This window comes from Urocitellus parryii, chromosome 4 (genome assembly GCF_045843805.1).
Source record: "Urocitellus parryii isolate mUroPar1 chromosome 4, mUroPar1.hap1, whole genome shotgun sequence".
Taxonomy (NCBI): Eukaryota; Metazoa; Chordata; class Mammalia; order Rodentia; family Sciuridae; genus Urocitellus; species Urocitellus parryii.
Window position 1 is genome coordinate 206,425,982 of NC_135534.1, and position 17,768 is coordinate 206,443,749.

The 17,768-nt window shown below is 62.9% G+C and overlaps 1 protein-coding gene across 1 annotated transcript in view; it reads right to left on the minus strand.

The window, feature by feature from the left end:
- The window catches only part of Fibcd1 (fibrinogen C domain containing 1), a 29,104-nt gene extending 16,272 nt beyond the window's left edge, over positions 1–12,832 (minus strand). Inside the window, exons 1-4 of the mRNA XM_026386462.2 lie at positions 12,761–12,832; positions 4,260–4,739; positions 636–795; positions 98–234 (exon numbers count right to left, since the gene is read on the minus strand). Of these exons, the coding sequence (XP_026242247.1) occupies positions 98–234; positions 636–795; positions 4,260–4,739; positions 12,761–12,832 (849 nt within the window). The remainder of the gene's footprint in view (positions 1–97; positions 235–635; positions 796–4,259; positions 4,740–12,760) is intronic.
- Between the last annotated feature and the right edge of the window lie 4,936 nt (positions 12,833–17,768).

Here is a 17,768-nt window from a genome sequence, read left to right on the forward strand (position 1 = left end):
CCGCTCCCTCGGGGCACGCGTCCCCTTTCCAGGTCCAGGTGTGGGTGGGGGTCGGGCTGGGCCGAGGGCCGGGCACCAGATTCACATGCAGACTCACCGTCCAGCCACCACCGTCGGTGCGCATGTCACAGTAGACCTGGAAGCCGGCGGGGTAGTGGGTGGGGAAGACGGAGTAGACACCATCGTCCTGTTGTCCACTGAGGAGGACGTCCAGGCAGTCTCGGGGCCGAGAGCCTGCCATGGGGAAGGCCCATCAGGTTGGCCACGGCCCAGGCCCATGTCCCCACCATCCCTTCCTACCCAAGCAGTCCCTGCTCTCTCTGACTTGTCTGTCCACCCCGCGTTGCCACGTGCAGCCAGGAGCACCGGCCTTAGTCAGAACTTGGCTCAGACACTCTCTGGACCTCACTTTTCTTCTCTGGTAAATGGGTTAAGAGAGCTCGACGGGAGAGCATGGGTGACGTGCTCGCAGCTGCCCAGCCACAGGAAATCCTGGGTCCCCAGCCGGAGCATTCCCTTGTCCATCAGAGCCGTGAGGTGGGTGGCCAAGGACAGGGCACAGTGGGCCCCTGGCTCTCCCTGCTCGCCAGGGCAGGGCACGTGAGTCACCTGGGAGGCATCCCCCCCCCACTCACCGTTGGCGCAGCCCCGGGGCCGGGCGCCCCTGGAAGGAGCCCTCTGGAGGTCGGCCTTGACTCGGGGCCGGCTCAGCCCTCGGTCCCTCTGCAGGGCATCCAGGATGTCGCCGACAGAGTTCACCAGGTGAGCCAGGTGGCCTTGGCTCTCGGAGAGAAGCTGCAGAGCACGGGGGCTCACTGGAGGGCGCAGGGACCCCGCAGGGACCCCGCAGGGTCACGGGCACACAGCGTGCCACCTGCCAGAAGGGCCCTCCCCCAAGGCAGAAGTGGGCTCCTGGCCCCAGGGAGCCGCGGCCTGCTCCGACCCGGCTCCCCGTGCAGGGTGTCTGAGGGTCAGCTGAGCTCTGCTGGCTGCTGGCGGTCTGAGACCTGGGCCTCCGAGGGCAGGGGCCCAGGTGGGAGGAGGCAGGGTGTCCCAGCAGGTTCCTGCCGCCTGACTGCCCTTCAGCCATTTCTGTGCCGGTGGCCTGTGCAGGTGGAGGCAGCTCGTGGCAGGGCCAGGCTGGGGTCAGCCTGACCATCCACTGACCAGTTCCACAGCTACGGCAAGTGCCCTGTAGGGGTCCTTCTAGGGAAAAGGGGGCCGACATCGCCTCCCTGGCCAAACTGCCCTGGTGGCCACTGCAAACAGCACAGGGGGCCCAGGGCGAGCTTCCAGAGCTCCACGGCACCCCCAGGCGGGAGGACACCCACCTGCCACCTCCTCTGGCCCCCAAGCAAGGTGGCCAGGCAGGGATGACAGATCTGCCCTTGACAGAGGGATACTGAGGCTTGGCGAGGTGACGGGAGCCTGGACAGAGGCTAGGGGCTGGGTCCAGGCCCAAGGACACCCACTCCGAAGCCCCATCTCCATGGGACCACTGCTTTGAGGTTCCGCGGTCGGCTGCTGCCGGGACCTCTCTGGGCCTCCCACAGTGCTGCAGAGGGCTGGGACTTGAGGTCGTCAACTCCTTGCTACAAATGGGGAAACTGAGGCCCAGACTGAGGAGCAGTCCCTGTGAGTGAGCAGGCGTGAGGACCAGGCCTCGGGTCACTTCCCCAGGACTGTGTCACTGTACAACAGACCCAAGGTCTGGGGGACCCGGGACCCTGGCAGAGTGAGACCTCTCTGGCCTGCACAGGGGGATGAGGACACGGGTCTTTCTGGGTGGGGTTCCCAAGCACTTCACCAGGGTCCTCTTTTTGACGCCTGCCCTCCCGCCCATTGCTGCCCAGGGCAGGAGCTCAGCAGGACCCTGTGGCTCCCTGGGGACCTCTGGGGTGCCTGTGGCCTGAGGGGTCTGGGGTCTCCTGCTTCCACAGCCTGGGTTCCAGGAGGCTGTGGGACCACGTGGAGGGGGAGGGAGGGACATGGGCAGATTACAGGCAGCTGGCAGCGTGCAGCAGGCCGGTCTCACACACCGAACCTGTCACTCGCCAGATAATCGCCCATCGGAGGAAGGAAAATAGAAACGCGCCAGCCGGCAGTTTACAAAATAGGATGCCCGCTCGCGGGAGGCAGCCCGCGAAGCTGTCAGTTCCCCTGTCACCTTCCCCTCCGCCAAGCAGGGGATTCGGTGAGGGCTGGGCCTGGGGGAGAAGCGCAGCGGGGTCACTGGCCACTGGGCGGGCCCCTTGGAGGGACGCGGGCAGCCCAGGGGCTGGGGCGGAGGAGCCACCGTGCTGCGCCCGTCCTTCCGAGAGGCGGAGCAGCCTCAGCTCAGGGACTCAGGCGCGGCCCTCCCTCTTGCTGACGGGCAGGGAAGACCTCGGTTTCCACCAGCAAATGATTAAAGTTGAAGATGTTCACATAAACATGCCCCGAATTAATGGGCAAGTCAGTCCCTGCTCGCCCACTGCACAGGCGCAGGGAGGAGGCGGCTGCTTCAGAGGCCAGAATCCCAGTGGCTGCTCCCGGCGTCTGGCGGGCGACCAAGCTCCCAAAGCCCTTGGCATCTGCCCCTCCACCTCCGTGGGGTACTGGGCTGAAGGCCACCCTGAACACAGGGCCTGGCACACGGGGACTCTCCACGGGGCGCCCACGGTTTCAATTTCAGTTCAGGTGGGGCAGGCAGTGGGGACCTGCCACGTGCCATCGTGTGGCTGAGCCTCCCGAGGGCTCTCACGTCCCTCAGCCTGGACGTGTTACCCCCATTTTACAGGTGAGAGAAACCAGCCTGGAGATGTGACCTGCCCGAGGACCCCAGCTGGCCAGGACCCCAGCGCTGCCACGTCAGACCCTCAGGGCAGAAGCTCAGCCCAGCCAGAGGGCCTGGGGGACGTGCCCGACAACACCTGAGGCTCGCTCCTGTGCTAGGTCCTGGGGTAGGGCTGGGGTCTGGAACCTGCCCAACTGGCCTCTTTGAGAACTCAGGGCTGTGCAGCTGGGCGGCTGGCACAGGGAGAGGAGGGCTTCTTGGGAGCCATGGCCGCTGCCTCTGGGTGAGACAAAGAGGCAGGTCTCTGGAACCTGGAGACTGGGAAGCTCAACAGTGTTGAGGGACAACCCGTCTGGGGGCTGCGGCAGGAAAGGGTCCCAGGAAAGCTGGGAGGGGGCCAGGGTGAGCGTTGGCCAGGCCCCAGCTGACCAGGCTGAGCCTGGGGAGGCCGAGGTGGGCCCATCCCGCCAGCCTGGACTCTCGGCCTGCGGGGACGCTGTGGGGGGAGGGGCGGCAGGAGGCCGGCTGAGCTTCCCCCAGCCGCCCATCTGTCACCCCGACAGGGCGAGGAGGACTGTAATTTCTCCAGCTGCAGCCTTCAGAGGGAGGGAAGAGCCCATTGCTCATGAGCCACCGAGTGACCAAGTGCTTGGTCATCCCTGGTGTCCGGAAGGGGGGTGGATGGAAAAGGCTACTGCGCTGCTGGCGGCCTGGGCTGGGTTCCAGCCCCTGGGGATCTGACCACAGGGGTGACATGGCTCAGGGCTGGAGTCTGAGCAGGTGGCCGGTGGCTGAATTCCAGGCACAGTACCAGGACACCACTGCCACTCCCCCGCCCCTCTCTGGGCCTCAGTTTTTGTTGTGGAAGGCGGTAGAGACAGCTAGACAGTCCAAATCCCTGACCCCATAAAGGGGCACCTTCTGGCCAGTGCCTGGGGGCTGTCCCCACAGGGATGCCAGCAATCCCTCATCACCCGCCTGGTGCCTGCAGGAACCTGACTCCGGGGCAGGGAAGGGTGGGGGTGGGGACAGACTGAGGGTCTGCATCCCTGGAAGGCTGTGGGCGGTGTACGGGGGGACTCTGGGGACAGGGTGCAGCTCTCTCACCCCACCTAGGGCACTATCCAACCACACAGCCTTGAGCACGTCACACCCCTCTGAGCCTCACTTTGCTATGACAGGAGGGTGCTCAGCCTCGCCAGCATCACCCTGCCTCTTGGAGGGACCCAAGCGTGACCCTGGGCTGTCCCAGGGTCCCCAGGAGAATGTGCAGGACAGACAAGGTCTGGACCCTGGTAGCCAGGAGCTGGTGGCTGTGGGCGAGACTTTGCCTCTGGCCTCATGCTCTCCGCAGACGGCAACGGCCACGGCCCCTGGTCGGGGCTGAAGTCAGGCCTGGGCTGCAGGCGTCCAGTCCAAGGGCAGCGCGTGGTGTCAGCAGCCCCCACCTCTGCGAGGCCCGAGGCACAGCCCCACTTCTTACCTGGATGAGGCGGCCCTGCTCATGCTGCATGGTGCTGAGCCCCTGGCCCAGCATGCTGTGCCCCTGGCGCAGCCCCGTGCACTCGGCCTGCAGCTCCGAGGCCCTGGCCAGCAGTCGGGGCAGCTGGTCGGCCAGGGTGTCCAGCAGCTCCTGCTCCTGGGTGTCCGCCAGCTGTGGCCGGGCCTGGTGCTCAGTCAGCGCCCGCAGCACCGAGGCCTGGGCACCCTCCAACCGGGCAAAGCCGTCCGCAAGGTCAGGGCAACGTGGGTCGATGAGGATGCTGAGGTGGGAGCTGTCGGCCCTCTCCACGGTGACCAGGGCACTGTTGGCCCCAGCCGGTCCCGTGCTGACGATGGGTGGGGGCGCCGTGCCCGGGACGTGCACGTGGTTCAGGAAGAGCACTGCGCTGGTGACGGCCACAGCCAGCAGCACGGCCAGGGACAGCAGCACGGTACACAGCACGTAGCCACAGCTCGGCCGCTGCAGGCAGCCCAGGATGCATGGACAGACAGACAGACGGACAGGAGAGAGGGGGGCAGGCATCAGGGGCAGACCCCGGCCTCCGGCTCTGCCCAGTGAGGGGGTGCTGGGGGTGCGGGCAGCAAGAGAACTAGAAAGGTGGAGGGAGCCAGGGCCCAGAGGGCAGCCAGGACAGGGAGAGGTGCACTATGCCTTCCCTCTGACCCCCTGCCCCACCTGCCACCTGCCACAGTGCAGCACAGCAGTCCCCGGTCCCCTTCACGTGCAGCCACTTGGATCCCACAGAGCCCCGCGGGTCCAGTGGGGGCTGAGGCACATCCCCACTCTGCCGCCCGCAGGCCCGGGCTCAGGTTCCTGTGTGACCTCTGCAGAGGGACCTCACCTCTCTGAGCCTCAGTTTCCTCACCTGTAAAAATGCAGCAATAGTGGCTCTTGTTTCTCTGTATGTGGGCACCTGCTCTGCTGACCCAGGGAGAGAGACTGAATGGTGATGTGGGTCATGCTAAAATGGACATGCTGTCACTGCCCTGGGGTGGTGGATGCCAGTCACCCAAGGTCCCGCGGATCCCTTGTCTGTTCTACGGTGGCTGGTCTCTACCTGCTGGGCACAGAGTGGCTGCCTGACATCTCCTCTCCCCTCGACTGGCCCTCTTCACAGGGCAGGGCCCTGGCAGGACAGATGCCAAACAGCCCCAAGGCCACTGGGCAAGGTCCCTGCCTTAATGACTGAGGCTGTGACTCCCAGAACGGGATGAATGGAGGCAGGGAAGGCAGGGGACAGGTCAGAGGACAGGGCCCTCTGGGTGGGGCCTAAAGACCAAAGCAGCCCCAGCCAAAGTGCAGCTGGCCGTGAAGGGCGGCTGTGGCTCACAGCAGCAAGTGCTTATGGGGCAGGTTCACGGGGCGAACCGCTGGCAGCTACTGGACATTTTACACAAAGGAAAAGAGGCCCTGAGAGGGCAAGGGGCTTTCCCAGAGTCACACAGCAAGTTAGGAACAGAGCTTCAGTTGGATCCCAAGCCTCCTGCTTTCCCCCAGGGCCAGGGACCCCCTACCACTGAAGCTCCTCAACGTCATGACCCACATTTCCAACTTGCTGAATCTGAGATGCTTCTTTAAATGAGTTAGTATACACCAGCACTTGGAGCTGTGCCTGGCCCCTGTGTTTCTGCGATAAATATTAGCAGCTTTTATTATCCCGCGATCAACGTGCACCAGTGTCTGGAGGTGGTTTTATTTCTGTGGCTCTGGATGCCTGAGAGGCACGCCCCCCTTTCTCTCTCTCTCTCTCTCTCTCTCTCTCTGACGTGGCAGGGGCGTCTTGCACTGTGGCTGACAGCGCTCTGGCTGCCTCGGGGAGACAGCCATCAGGTCTTACTACTGAGAAAGCCTCGGGAGGCGCAGCGCCTTTCTGTGCATGCACATGCTCATAAGAGGACAGGTGGGGAGGGGCAGGCAGACCCGGGCACCCTGAGGAGGGGTCTGGTCTTTTGTCAAGGTGAGGACAGAGGTCCTGGGGCTGTCCCTCTGGCCATGACGCCGGGTCCCCCACACCCGGACCATCTTCTCCACCCCAGCTCCCCCGGCTCCACAAGGGCTGCTCCTGGGCCGGGCACAGCTGCTCGCTGGCTCCCTTTCCTGGTGGCCCCACTCACTTTCCTCCTCAGGCCCCAGGGGGTTATCTCCTCCAGGAAGCCTTCCTGGATTTCCCTCCCTCCCTGAGCTTGGGGACTTCTCCCCGTTCCCCATGAGGGTGCTGGAGACAGAAGGTCATGAGATCCCCCGTGCCACATTCTCTGGGTCTCCCTAGGAGCCAGGCTCCCTGAGGGTGGGGAGGTCAGACCCCGGGTGGGGAGCTCATGTCCCTCAGACTGTGATGCGTGACCTCCCTGGGGCGCTGAGCCACATGGGCAGGTGATGAAGCCGCGGACGGCGTTTCTGGGGACTCAGGGCTGGCGGATGCCCTGGACGGTGAGTCCCAGCCCAGGCGAGGACCTGCTCACTGCCCAGCACAGACTGTCTTGACTGCTGGATATTGATGGATGGACAGACAGATGGATAGACAGACAGATGGATGGACAGACAGATGGCCTAGGCCGTGTCTGCAGGACGATGCTGGACTGGGGAGGAGGCGAGGGTCTGCTGGGACCTGCCGGGCATGGTCGGCAGAGCCACCTCTGACCCTGTGCCCACCTCTGATGATGCGGCACTGAATGAAGGTGACCTCTGGGCCGGCCCAGGCCCCAGCGGCTCACAGAGAGGCAGGATTGGCATGATCGGTCACTCCATGGGCACCCGCCTGCTCCCCCACCCCAGCTCCAAGCAACCTCCTGCAGTGAACAGAGGGTCCAGCTCATCCTGCCTACGGGAGACTGAGGCTCAGAGAGCAAGGACCCAAGCCCAAAGCCACGTGGGGACAAGCAGTAGAGGCAGCCTCTGCAGGCTGAGCGGCTCGCGGTGGGCAGGTGCGCCAGGACCGCTCCCCGGCATCCTCCCGTGTCTTTCCTCCTCCTGAGGAGCTCCGGCTGGGGCTCTGGAGACAAAGCCCCGCGTCAGCAAGTAAACCCCAGCCTTGTGTGTTCCGGCGTCCGCCGGGAGACACCTTGCCCGGAGCATCTCTGAGCTGCATCCTTGGACTGTGCAGCGTCCAGGTCCCTGGTGGCGTGGTGGGGTGCTCTGCAGAGCAGCCAGCCACCCCCCACGGGGCGTCCAGGACCCCAGCCCGACCACCGGGCACCCTCCTCCCCACCCCCAGCCCTCCCTGGAAGACAGAGGCCATCAAGGAGGGCAGGGGCTCTCGCAGGCTTGGGGACCCTGGAGGCAGGGACATCGCAGCCAGGAGATGAAGCAGGGCACTTGGCAGAGGAGAATTAGTCTTCAGAGATCAACCTTAAAGATGAAGTGCTATTCGCTTTTATAGGCTGTAGTTTACGTGCCTCGCAAAGAAATCTGCCTGAGACAGCGAGGAGCCGGCCAGGGGGCCTTGGGCTGCAGCTTACTGATCAGCCTTTGGCCACCACAGAGCCAGGGACCCCAGAGGATGGCGCGAGGGGGAGGGGCACACGGGCACCACTTCCCCTGAACGAGGCATCCCAGGTGGCAGCCTTGAGGCCAGCCTCCCAGAGCCCAGGAAGGGAGACCCAGGTTCAAGGTCCACTTCAGCCACTAACTGCCCATGTGAGCTACCAACTGGGGGGGGAACACCGCTTTGTTTCTTGAGTGACCCCCAGTGCCAGCTCAGGGTCCATGGCTGCTTGGAAAACCTTAGCCCACAGAGGACAAGATGGATTTGGGCTGGGAGAGAGGCAGGAGGTGCCCCAGTTAGGTGACAGCTGCCCAGGCTACCTGTCCCCAGTGGGGCTGAGGGGGAGGAGCTCCGCCCTCCACTGCCCTTCTGCCTTGACTCTGAGGAAGGTCACGGTGGCACAGTCCCCCGAGTGGCCCCAGCCTATCTCCTCGGATGAAGTCACAGAGGAAGGTCCCCCTCCAGGGGGCAGGCGAGGTCAGAGCCTGCGTGAGCCTCTGCGCCCACTGCCTCTCCCGAGCCCCAGCCAGGCAGGAGGCTGTTCCTCCCAGGAGGACGTCCAGGGGCCGTGGGCTGGAAGAACCAGGGGCCTGGGTGCTCTGGAGCCCTCAGGGAGCCGCACAGCCCCTGCCCCAGCCCAGAGCCCGGGGTTCTTCCTCCATCTGAATCATGAGCCCCAGGCCCTGGCAGAAGCCCTGGGGAAAGGGCGGGTGCTTCTGTTCCAATTCTGGAGTCCCCCAAATGTGGGAAGAGATTGGCCTCCTGTGTGACCTGGGCACGCCCCTGTCCTGCCAGAGCCTCTCCAACGGAGACCGTTCTGAGGGCGTCTGGAGCCACGGCGCTGGAGGGTCCCAGGAAGAAGGGCTTGCGGGGTCCAGAAGGAAGCAGCTGCAGCCTCGCCCCTCCTGGAGGCGCGAAGCCCCCAGGCTCTGGCTCCCCAGGGGGCGCTCGGCTCTGGTCTGCTGGGGTCTGTCCCCAGAGGTTTCCTATACTGGCCTGTCCACTCTCCTCAAACACACAGCTCCTGGCCTCCCAGGTGGCCTGCCTGGGCCTCACGCCCACTGAAGCCCACACCAGGGTCTGTCCACCCCAGCAGGAGGATGGCACCGACCCACCAGCTGTCCTCCAAAGCTAGCACCTCCCTGGGCCCCCTCACCCACATCGGTCACCCAGCTCTGTCCCCTGCCTCTGCTGCCCCCTCGCCCACTGCCCCACCCCCAGGTCCTGCCCTGGCCCAGGCCCCACCACAGGGACCACAGTGACCATCTCCCTGCCGGCTCCCCCTCCCCCAACTCCAACACAAGGAACCCACAAGGCAGAGCCGTCCAGGGCACTGTCCCCTTAAACCAGGGCACTGAGACCACCCCAGGGCACCAGAGGCTGGGCTAGTGTCAGCCTCGAGGCACCTGCTTGGTGCTCCTGGTGACCCTCCCCCTGCACCTGAGCCCTCTCCACCAAGCTTCTCCGCGGCCCGCCTCCGCCTGCCCGGGCCGCCCACCGGCCACACAGGGCTGCACAGTGAGCTCCTCTGGAGCAGCAGCGGCTCTGGGAGCGCAGGGCGGGGGAGCCCCAGGAGTCTCCCTCTCCCTCTCCCTCACCCCAAACGTGGCCTCATCCCAAGCCCCAGGAAACATGAGGGAGGGATGAGGCCCAGCGGTCATGCCGAGGCCCACCGTCTGGTATGATAAAGTCTGGCTTCTGGGTTGGCTTCTGGGATCTAAGCCTCCTGGGGCACAGCCTCCTTGCACCAAGTATGTTCTCCATAAATAGCCACCAAGTGAGTTAAATACAGCAGGAGTTAAGGTTAGACATCAGGAAAAACTTCCCGATGAGAATTTGTTTCTTTCTTTCTGGGATGTTTTTTGAAGTTTTGAAAACATCAAGAGACGCTGTCTGGGATGGGCTGGAGGTCAACCTCATTGCGGGGAGGCTTCGGGACTGCTGGAAACCAGCCTCGCCTCCCTAGGGAGGAGACAGTCTCTGGTGACTTCCTCCCTCCAGGCTGGAAGGACCCTGTCTAGTTCTAGATCCTTTCATCCAAGTAACTCCCTTCGGCTCCGGAGCCTGGGGGCCCTCCTTCTGCCCAGTGAAAGGACAGTCCTGAAGTTGAGGTCAGCAACGCGTCCTAGGTCACCCAGAAAATGAGAAGATGAGGCCAGACAGACGGAGTGGCCCAAGGCGGTCCCGGGACCCAGGGTGTGGACGTGCCCTGAGAGCCACACACGGGAGCGGAGCCCTGTCCCGGGGAAGGATGCCCTCACTCTGGCTGAACCTCCCTCCTTGCTCTTCCCAGAGGACGCCCTCTGCTGCCCGAGGGCCCGGCTCAGCTCCCAGCTCCCGCGCCTGGTGTCCTCGTCTGTCCTGGGTGATGGGCACCTCTGCCACCCAACTTCCAGGGTGGTTGTGACTAAGAAGTGAGAGATGTCGGGTTGAGCCCAACTGGTACCCCGGGGTGGGTACTGGAATATTCTAGAAGAAGGGCCCTGTGACAGAGGCCCTTGTGGTGGGAGCTGGGGTGCAGAGAAGAGATTAGGGTCCTGACAGCCGGGGAAAGGGGTCCAGGTGCTTAGAGAACCAACCTCTTCATGGGTGCACAGTGCTTTACAGTTTGCAAAACACCCCAGTATTTCAGTCAGTCCTAAAGGGAGGAGGACGCAGATTTTGCTGCTCCCATTTTACAGACGGTACAGCCCAGGCCCAGAGAGGAGGCATAACTTACCCAGAGTCACACAGCCTGTCAATGAATAGCTAAGGTGAAAGTGGAAGCAAGGGAGGGGAGGCTGGGGGGGGGGGCAGGCCTCAAGGGAACCTGGGCCCCAAGGCTCTCTCCGGCCTGACAGTGGGCACAAGAAAGGCCTGGGCTCCGTCTGTAGCTTCAAATAAGCATAGAGCTGGCCCAGGGGACAGCCGGCCACCTGCTGGCTCACCATGTGAGGAGAGGGGTTTCTGGTATTGGCTCAGGCTCCTGGACCCCAGTGGTGCTCAGGGGCACGTGCAGCTGGGAGCTGAGCCCCTGGGGAGCAGCAGGCCTGGGAGGCTGAGCCTGGCCCAGGACACCTTGAAGCCACATCTCAAACGGATCCCTAGAAGCCACCTCCCCTGGAGACAGCGCAGGCTCCCTGGCTCATCGCCCAAGGCCCCTCCTGGCTGAAGCTCTGAGCAGCTCACTCAGCAAACAGCTTTGGGCTCCCAACCTGAACGGCCTGGAAGGAAGGAGGCCTGGGCCTGCAGGGGGACCACAAGTGGGGACCCAGAAGGTGTTTGTCCAAAGGGAACTGCCCTGGAGGGGGACCCAGTGCTGGGGGATGGGGCACTGAGTGGAGGCACAGGCTAAGAACCCTACTGGGACTGAGAGACACACCCACTAGGCATCTGGGAAGGCTTCCCAGAGGAGGTGGCTTCATTTGAGCTGGGTTTTGAGGACTAGGTAAGGTGTCCCTGAATGAAGAGGCCTGCGCGCGCGTGCGTGCGTGTGCGTGTGCGTGTGCGTGTGCGTGTGTGTGTGTGTGTGTGTTGGGGAGCCTGGTAGAGCCAACAAGAAGAGAGATCAAAGATCTGGAAGTCGAGCGAGACCCAGAGTTGGCCAATGACAAGCTGTCCGTACCTGCAGGGGACTCAGAGGAAGAGAGACGGGGCCAGGCTGGGGACGGCCCTCAAGGACAAGTTTAGAAATGAAGGCTGAGTCCAGACTCAGCAGGAGGGGCTTGGTACCTGGATGGCTTGGGGGAGACCAGGCTTAGGAAGCCAGGTAGACCCCTGTCCCCTGAGAAGGCAGTGGGAGAAGCTGGGGGCTCAGCCTGGGTCTGGATCTTTGCTCTCCTGCTGACAGGCTGTGTGACTGGTGACCACTCATGCACACCGCTGACCGGCCCCCAGACGGCTTTGGGGTGTGAGACAGTGCAGAGGAAGGGAAAAGGTGTGCCAACTGCCGGAGGCTGGGTCCCCCTGCCACACCAGTGTCCCTCCAGAAGAACGGCAGGCTGCAGCTCCAGAGAGCAGGGGCCCCCCAGGCCCGCCCCGCCGCCCCCTCCAGTGGCTGCAAACTCACTGTTCCTTCCCCAGTGACAGCTGTCTGGAAGAAATTTAAAATTTAAAACGAACAGCCCCATTATCTCCTCTCCATGGTGAGCAGCCGCTCCTCCAGCCTGCCGGCCCTGTCCCTTGGTAGCCCGGCCTGGGGCAGCCCTGGGGCAGCCCCTCCGCCTCAGCTCTGGATGGCACCCCTCGATGGATGGCCAGCCCTGCTCTACTCTCACCTCTTCCTGCCCCCAGGGACAGAGGTGGGCACCCTCCAAGTCTCCAGCAGGGCAGAGGCAGCAGGAAGGGAGGGCCCAACCAGCCCTGAAGCACACAGACCAGGGTTCAGATCCCTGCAGAGCTGTGTAGCCTCAGGCTGGAGATGGGCCTCTCTGAGCCTTGCTTGGCGCTCCTTAAAGTCAGAGAATCACAATGTCCAGCCTTCTTAACAGGAGATGAACGTGTATTAATTCCCTGCTGTATGCAGGGTCCTGACATATGGGAAAGATTAAGGGGAGATCCAGGGAAGCCACTTCTGGTTCTGAAGCTCAGGTTGATGTACCAGGTGCCTGGCACAGGGTGGCATCCAGAGTGGGGACTTTGTAAGTGCTGAAGATGCCCAAGATAGAGGTGAGGAAATCGATTCAGCAAGGGAAGTCATTTGTCGGTCAAGAGCAAACTAAAGGGCTGATCATAGCTAACTATAGGTCCTCTACTCAGTTTGCACACCAGTACCCAGAATCTCTGCTGGGGACTGGAGCGGGGTGCACCTGGCCACAGCCTGAGAAGCTCCTCCGGGGGCGCCGCACCCATCTGAGCCCCGAGTCCAGTATCCTATGGGGAGGAGAGAAGGGTGCCCGCCCCGGGCCTCCTGGCTGGAGCTCCCCAAACTCCAGCCCCCGCAGTAGGTGCCCGCCCCGCAGACCAAACGGACAGCGCCTCACCAGCCGCTGGCCCCTGTCCCCGCGCCGGTGTGTACCTGCGGCTTGTCGCGGGGCCGTTCCTCAAGTTGGGAAGCACCGCCCATGGTCTTCCACCGGTCGTTGACCATCTTCCGGCAGGACTGGCGGGGGCGCCGGCCGAGGCGCGCCGCTGCGGAGCGCAAAGGCGGCGAGGTGGGCGCAGGCTCGGGCGCGGAGCGCGCTCTGTCTGCCGGGTCCCCTCCTCGGTACCTGGCACCGGCACCGGGGCGACCCGGCAGCGGGCGGCTGTGTGCAGGTGTGTGTGTGTCCCGGTGTGCGCGCGGGTGTGTGCGGGAGCGCGAGAGCCGCCCGCTGCCAGCCCGCCTGCCGCTCTCGCTGCGCGCCGTCCCCGCTCCCCGCTCCCCGCTCCCGCGCCTCCCTGCGCGCTCCTCTCCCAGCTCCTTCCTCCCGCCCCCTTCTCAATCTCCGTGTCTTTTTTGTCTCGGACTCTCCTGCCTTTTATTGCTCCCCTCGGCCTCCCCCCGAAACACACGCGCGCACGCACGTACACACACCAGCACGCGCACAGGCACCGCGGACTTGGAGAGTCAACTCCACCTCCCAAACGGCCGGGATAAAGGAGGCAGAACTGGCCCCCAGGCCCCCGGCAAACGGGCACGGGCTGCGGGCTGACGGCGCCTCTGCACAAACTTCCTCTCGGCGGGACTCGCACCAACTCACCCTGCGCGGGGCGCGGCGCCAAGCGGGCCTCGTGGACGCCCCCGCGGCGCCGTCGAGCGTCTCCCGGGAGCGGTGCCGCGCTCCGCTGGGCTCGGGGCGCGGGACCCACTCCTAAACCCTAGGAGTCAGGGGTGGGGACAGGCAAGAGTGCGCCCCCTGTGGGCCCGAGGTCTTGGTCCGGGTCCTGGGGCAAGTGTGCCCAGCCGGAGAGTCTCCGGCCGCCTGCCCCGCCCCGTTCCAACGCGACGCTCCAGCCGGGTTTTGGGAACGCCTCGGCCTGCGTTCCCAGACCCGTGCCCTGGCGCTCGCGGCCCCACAGCGGATCCACGCTTCTCTGCCCAGGAGGCTCGCGGGCCGAACCTGGGTCCCTGCCGCCAGGACAGCTGCGGGCGCCGCGGGCGCGCGTACCAGCTGCTCCGCGACCCTTCCGCGCTCCCGCGCAGTCCCAGTCCCCCGCCTCCCCCTCTGCCCGGAGAGGAGGGATTTGAGCCGGGAGGGGGGCTTCTTAGGCGCCCCTTCCCACCGGCAGCACTTTTAAAAGCATTTAATCCGCCCGAGCAGCCTTCGGAGGTAATTGACAAAGTCCTTAATCTGCACCGTTAACGAGCTGCTATTGTGGCTTCTGACCGGGTGGCTCCCACACGCCCCACGCCGCGCCCCCGCCGGCTGCCCCTCCCCCGCACCTGTCTGCGGCCGCCTGTCTCGGGCTCCCCCAGCTCCCGAGAGACGCCCCCGTTCCCGTCCCCCGCTTCTCCCAAAGCTGTTTTCCGGCTCCCGGGGCGCCTTGGCCCGCCACGCTGTTCCCTGGCACCGTCTTCGTCTCTCTCCCACCGGCTGCCAGTCTGTCTCCCCATCTTTGTCCCTCTCCTTGTCCCTCTCCGCGGTCACGGCAGGCTACCTGGGGGTGGGGACTTGGGGCAGGAGTGCTCCTGGAGCTACAACGGACTGGTGGTGGCCCCAGGCCGTGAGAGGAGACTGTCAGTCACTAGCCAGAAGCTGGGCTCCCAGTTCCTGTGGGTCTACCACCTTCTTTTCCTCCCTGGTGCCTGCTGGCCTCACCTGCAGCCCCACCTCAGCTGCCCGGGCTCTGGCCAGGTTGTTGGAGATGATCTCCTAGCACTGGCTGAGTCAGACTTGGGTTCCCTTCTGAACTCGGGCTCTGTCTGTGTGTCCTCCTTTTTCACTATTAATTAGAGGGTGGCTGGGGCTGGGGATGTGGCTCAAGGTAGCGCGCTCGCCTGGCATGCGTGCGGCCGGGGTTCGATCCTCAGCACCACATACCAACAAAGATGTTGTGTCCGCCTAGAACTAAAAAAAAAAATAAATATTAAAAATTCTCTCTCTCTCTCTCTCTCTCTCTCTCTCTCTCTCTCTCACTCTCTCTTTAAAAAAAAAAATAATAATTAGAGGGTGGGTGGGTGACCTGGAGGACCCTCAGGCCTGGGCAAAAGGATTTGGTGGAGAAACAGGGTCCTGGCTGTGTGGCCTGAGCTTCTCCACTTACTCCAAGGGGTTCGAAGCACCCTCCAGGAAGTCCTCGGTGGGTTCTAAGTGACAGTATATTAAGGCACCTGGCAGGAAGGCCTCGGTGGGGTTCTAAGCTACAGTATGTTAAGGCACCTGGCAGGAAGGCCTCAGTGGGGTTCTAAGTGACAGTATGTTAAGGCACCTGGCAGGAAGGCCGAGACATCCCCGGGGGAGATTCCATGTTCTCTCCTGACTGGGTTTCCTCATTGAGGAGGAAGCTGGGAGGTGTGCAGCCCCTCAGGGGGTCTGGTATGAAGCAGGCTTGGGGTAGGGGCTGCATGTCTGCCGTTCCACAGTTGGAGTGAGGCAGAGCAGTCTGAGTGAGGGTGCTGAGGGCCAGCAGAGGAAGTCCTGGGGGGGGTGGGTGTGCTGGGTGGCCAGGGAAGGCACCCGAGAAGAAGGATCATAGGCCTCCCGTGAAGGCAGGGGTGCCTGGATGCTGGGGAGGAAGGAGTTCCCAGTGCGGGGCCACAGCAGCCTGTGTGCCTGGGCAGGTGCCGACCCAGCTTGCTCCAGACCACTTGCTCCGGGGCCTGCAGAGGGAGCCTGGACAGGTGAGCGGGGGCCACCTAGCGGCTCCTCCTGGCAGTGTTTTCTGCCGGGTCATCACACCCGCTCAGCAAAGGATCCCCAGCCCTTCTGCCTGTGGGGCTGCAGTGTGCATGTTGGGGTTCAGTCCTCACCCCATCACCCGCCCTATGATGCCTCTGTTTAGGACACCAGAGGGCCAGCCATGACACGTGACTGGCGTGAGCCTGCAGGTGCTTTACAGGCTGAGCTCACCTGATGCTCCTGGGCCTTGTCCTGGAGAAGAGCTGCACCTGTCACCAGCCCCTCAGGGCGTCATGCGGGGAGAAGATGGAAGCCGTCCCAGAGCCTGTGCAACCCCTCCCTGAGACCTGCTGGAAGAGAGGACAGCTGAGCCCACAGAGCAGTCTCCCCACCCCCCATAGCCTTTGGACAAAGCCCGCGGTGCAGGACACCAATGCTAAGCCCACGCAGCATGCTGGACTGGGTAGGAGCTGGGCTTCCCAGCCAGCCCAGGATCCATCTCAGGGAGGCCAGAGCCCGGGGCCTGCAGGCCACATGGGACCAGATCCAAGGCTGGCCTGTCCCCTGCCACCCCTCTCTTCCTCACTAATCTGTTTTCTTTTCTGTGGCCACCCAACAGACAAGGCCTGTCTGAGATACTTAGTTTAAATTCCAGGGAGAAGGAAGGGCTCTGATCCCACCCACTCGTCCTGTAGACCAGGCCTTATCAATCAGGTTGTCAGCTGACCTGGGCATGGTCCTTGACAGGTGCCCACTGCAGCCTACTGGGAGGGTGTGGCTCCGGGGACCTGACACAGGGAGGGGTGTGGGGCAGACAGTGAGGCACACCATGTGGGAAAGACAGAAACCAAGAGTGCCAATGAGGGGACAAGGGAGAGTAGCTGGGGACATAGGGTGACAATATCCGGGTGCCACCCCTGGGCCAGTTGCCGTCTGTTGAGTATCACCCTCTGCTCAGCCCCTCTACTAGGTGGGAGCTCTTACCATCTCCTTTTATAGGTAAGGAAATGGACGTGGAAAGGTCACTTACGCAGCACAGTAGCAGTCTCCTTAATAATATAAGCTGGGTGTGTTGGTGCCCACCTTTACCCCAGCCACTCAGGAGGCTGAGGCAGGAGGATGGCAAGTTCAAGGCTAGCCTGGACAACTTAGCAAGGCCCAGCCTCAAAACAGAAAGTAAAAAACCAGGCTGGGGATGTAGCTGAGGGGTAGAGCCCTTGCCTAGTATGTATGTGTCAGGCTCTGGGTTCAATCCCTAATACTTTAAAATACATTTTAAAAAAAAACTATACCATCAATACCAAATTACCATTTGGTAAGCATGTCCCCTGTGCTAGACCCTGCTCGTGAGCACTACCCTCTTACTTCACGTCACCCTCACCCAAGACCTGTGGGTATTGCTACTCTCCCCATTTAAAAGATGAGGCAACTGCACTTCAGAGAGAAGTACCTGGACCGAGGTCACACAGAAATTGGTGGGGCCAGGGTTTGAGCTCTGGCCTGCACTGTTGGAACCCACTCTCTTCCTCAAATGCCTTGGCGCCTCTTGTCTGAGAGCTCCTGAACCGGATTGCAGCAAGGGACTCAGCGAACGTGGAGGGAATGTCAAATGTGCCCATCTCCCGGGGCCTGGGGCTGGCTGGCCAAGAGGTCAGGACCTCTGGCCCTCGTCCACCCAGCCTCTGCCCTGCTCTGCCACAGGCACTCAGTTCTCCCTGTAAAGCTGCTCCAACTTAACTCTGACAGTCACATTTATCATTAAAAATGAATTTGTCTTGGCTTCCCATGGCACGGAAAGGTGCTGTGCGGTGATTCAACGGGCTTGTCACCCCTCACGGTTAGGCACGGGGAGCTGAACAACTGGATGGTCTCCAACGCCAGCTCCTCATTTTCTGCAGCTGGAGCCAGAAATGTACAGTGGGCTGACATTTAATTTAGAATCCAACACACCTTGACACAAACCCATAATACAAAGGCGGGGGTGGGGGTGGGGCTGCCAAGCCTGGCAGGGTGGGGAGTCCAAGTGACAGGGTGGATTTCTTTCTTTCTTTTTATTTTTTATTTTGCTTTGTCAACACTGAGTGGGGATGACAGACCAGAGACTGTTCTCAAAGGCAGGAATTAGCAGGGAGTGTGCCCGTGTGCGTGTGTCCCTTTGTGTTGGCTCCCTGTGCAGCAGGGCTCTGTGCCTTGAGTCCACTGGATGCTGTGTGTGGCATCTACGGCGAGTCTGTCAGCTGTGCCCAGAGAAGCAGGTGCCCAGAG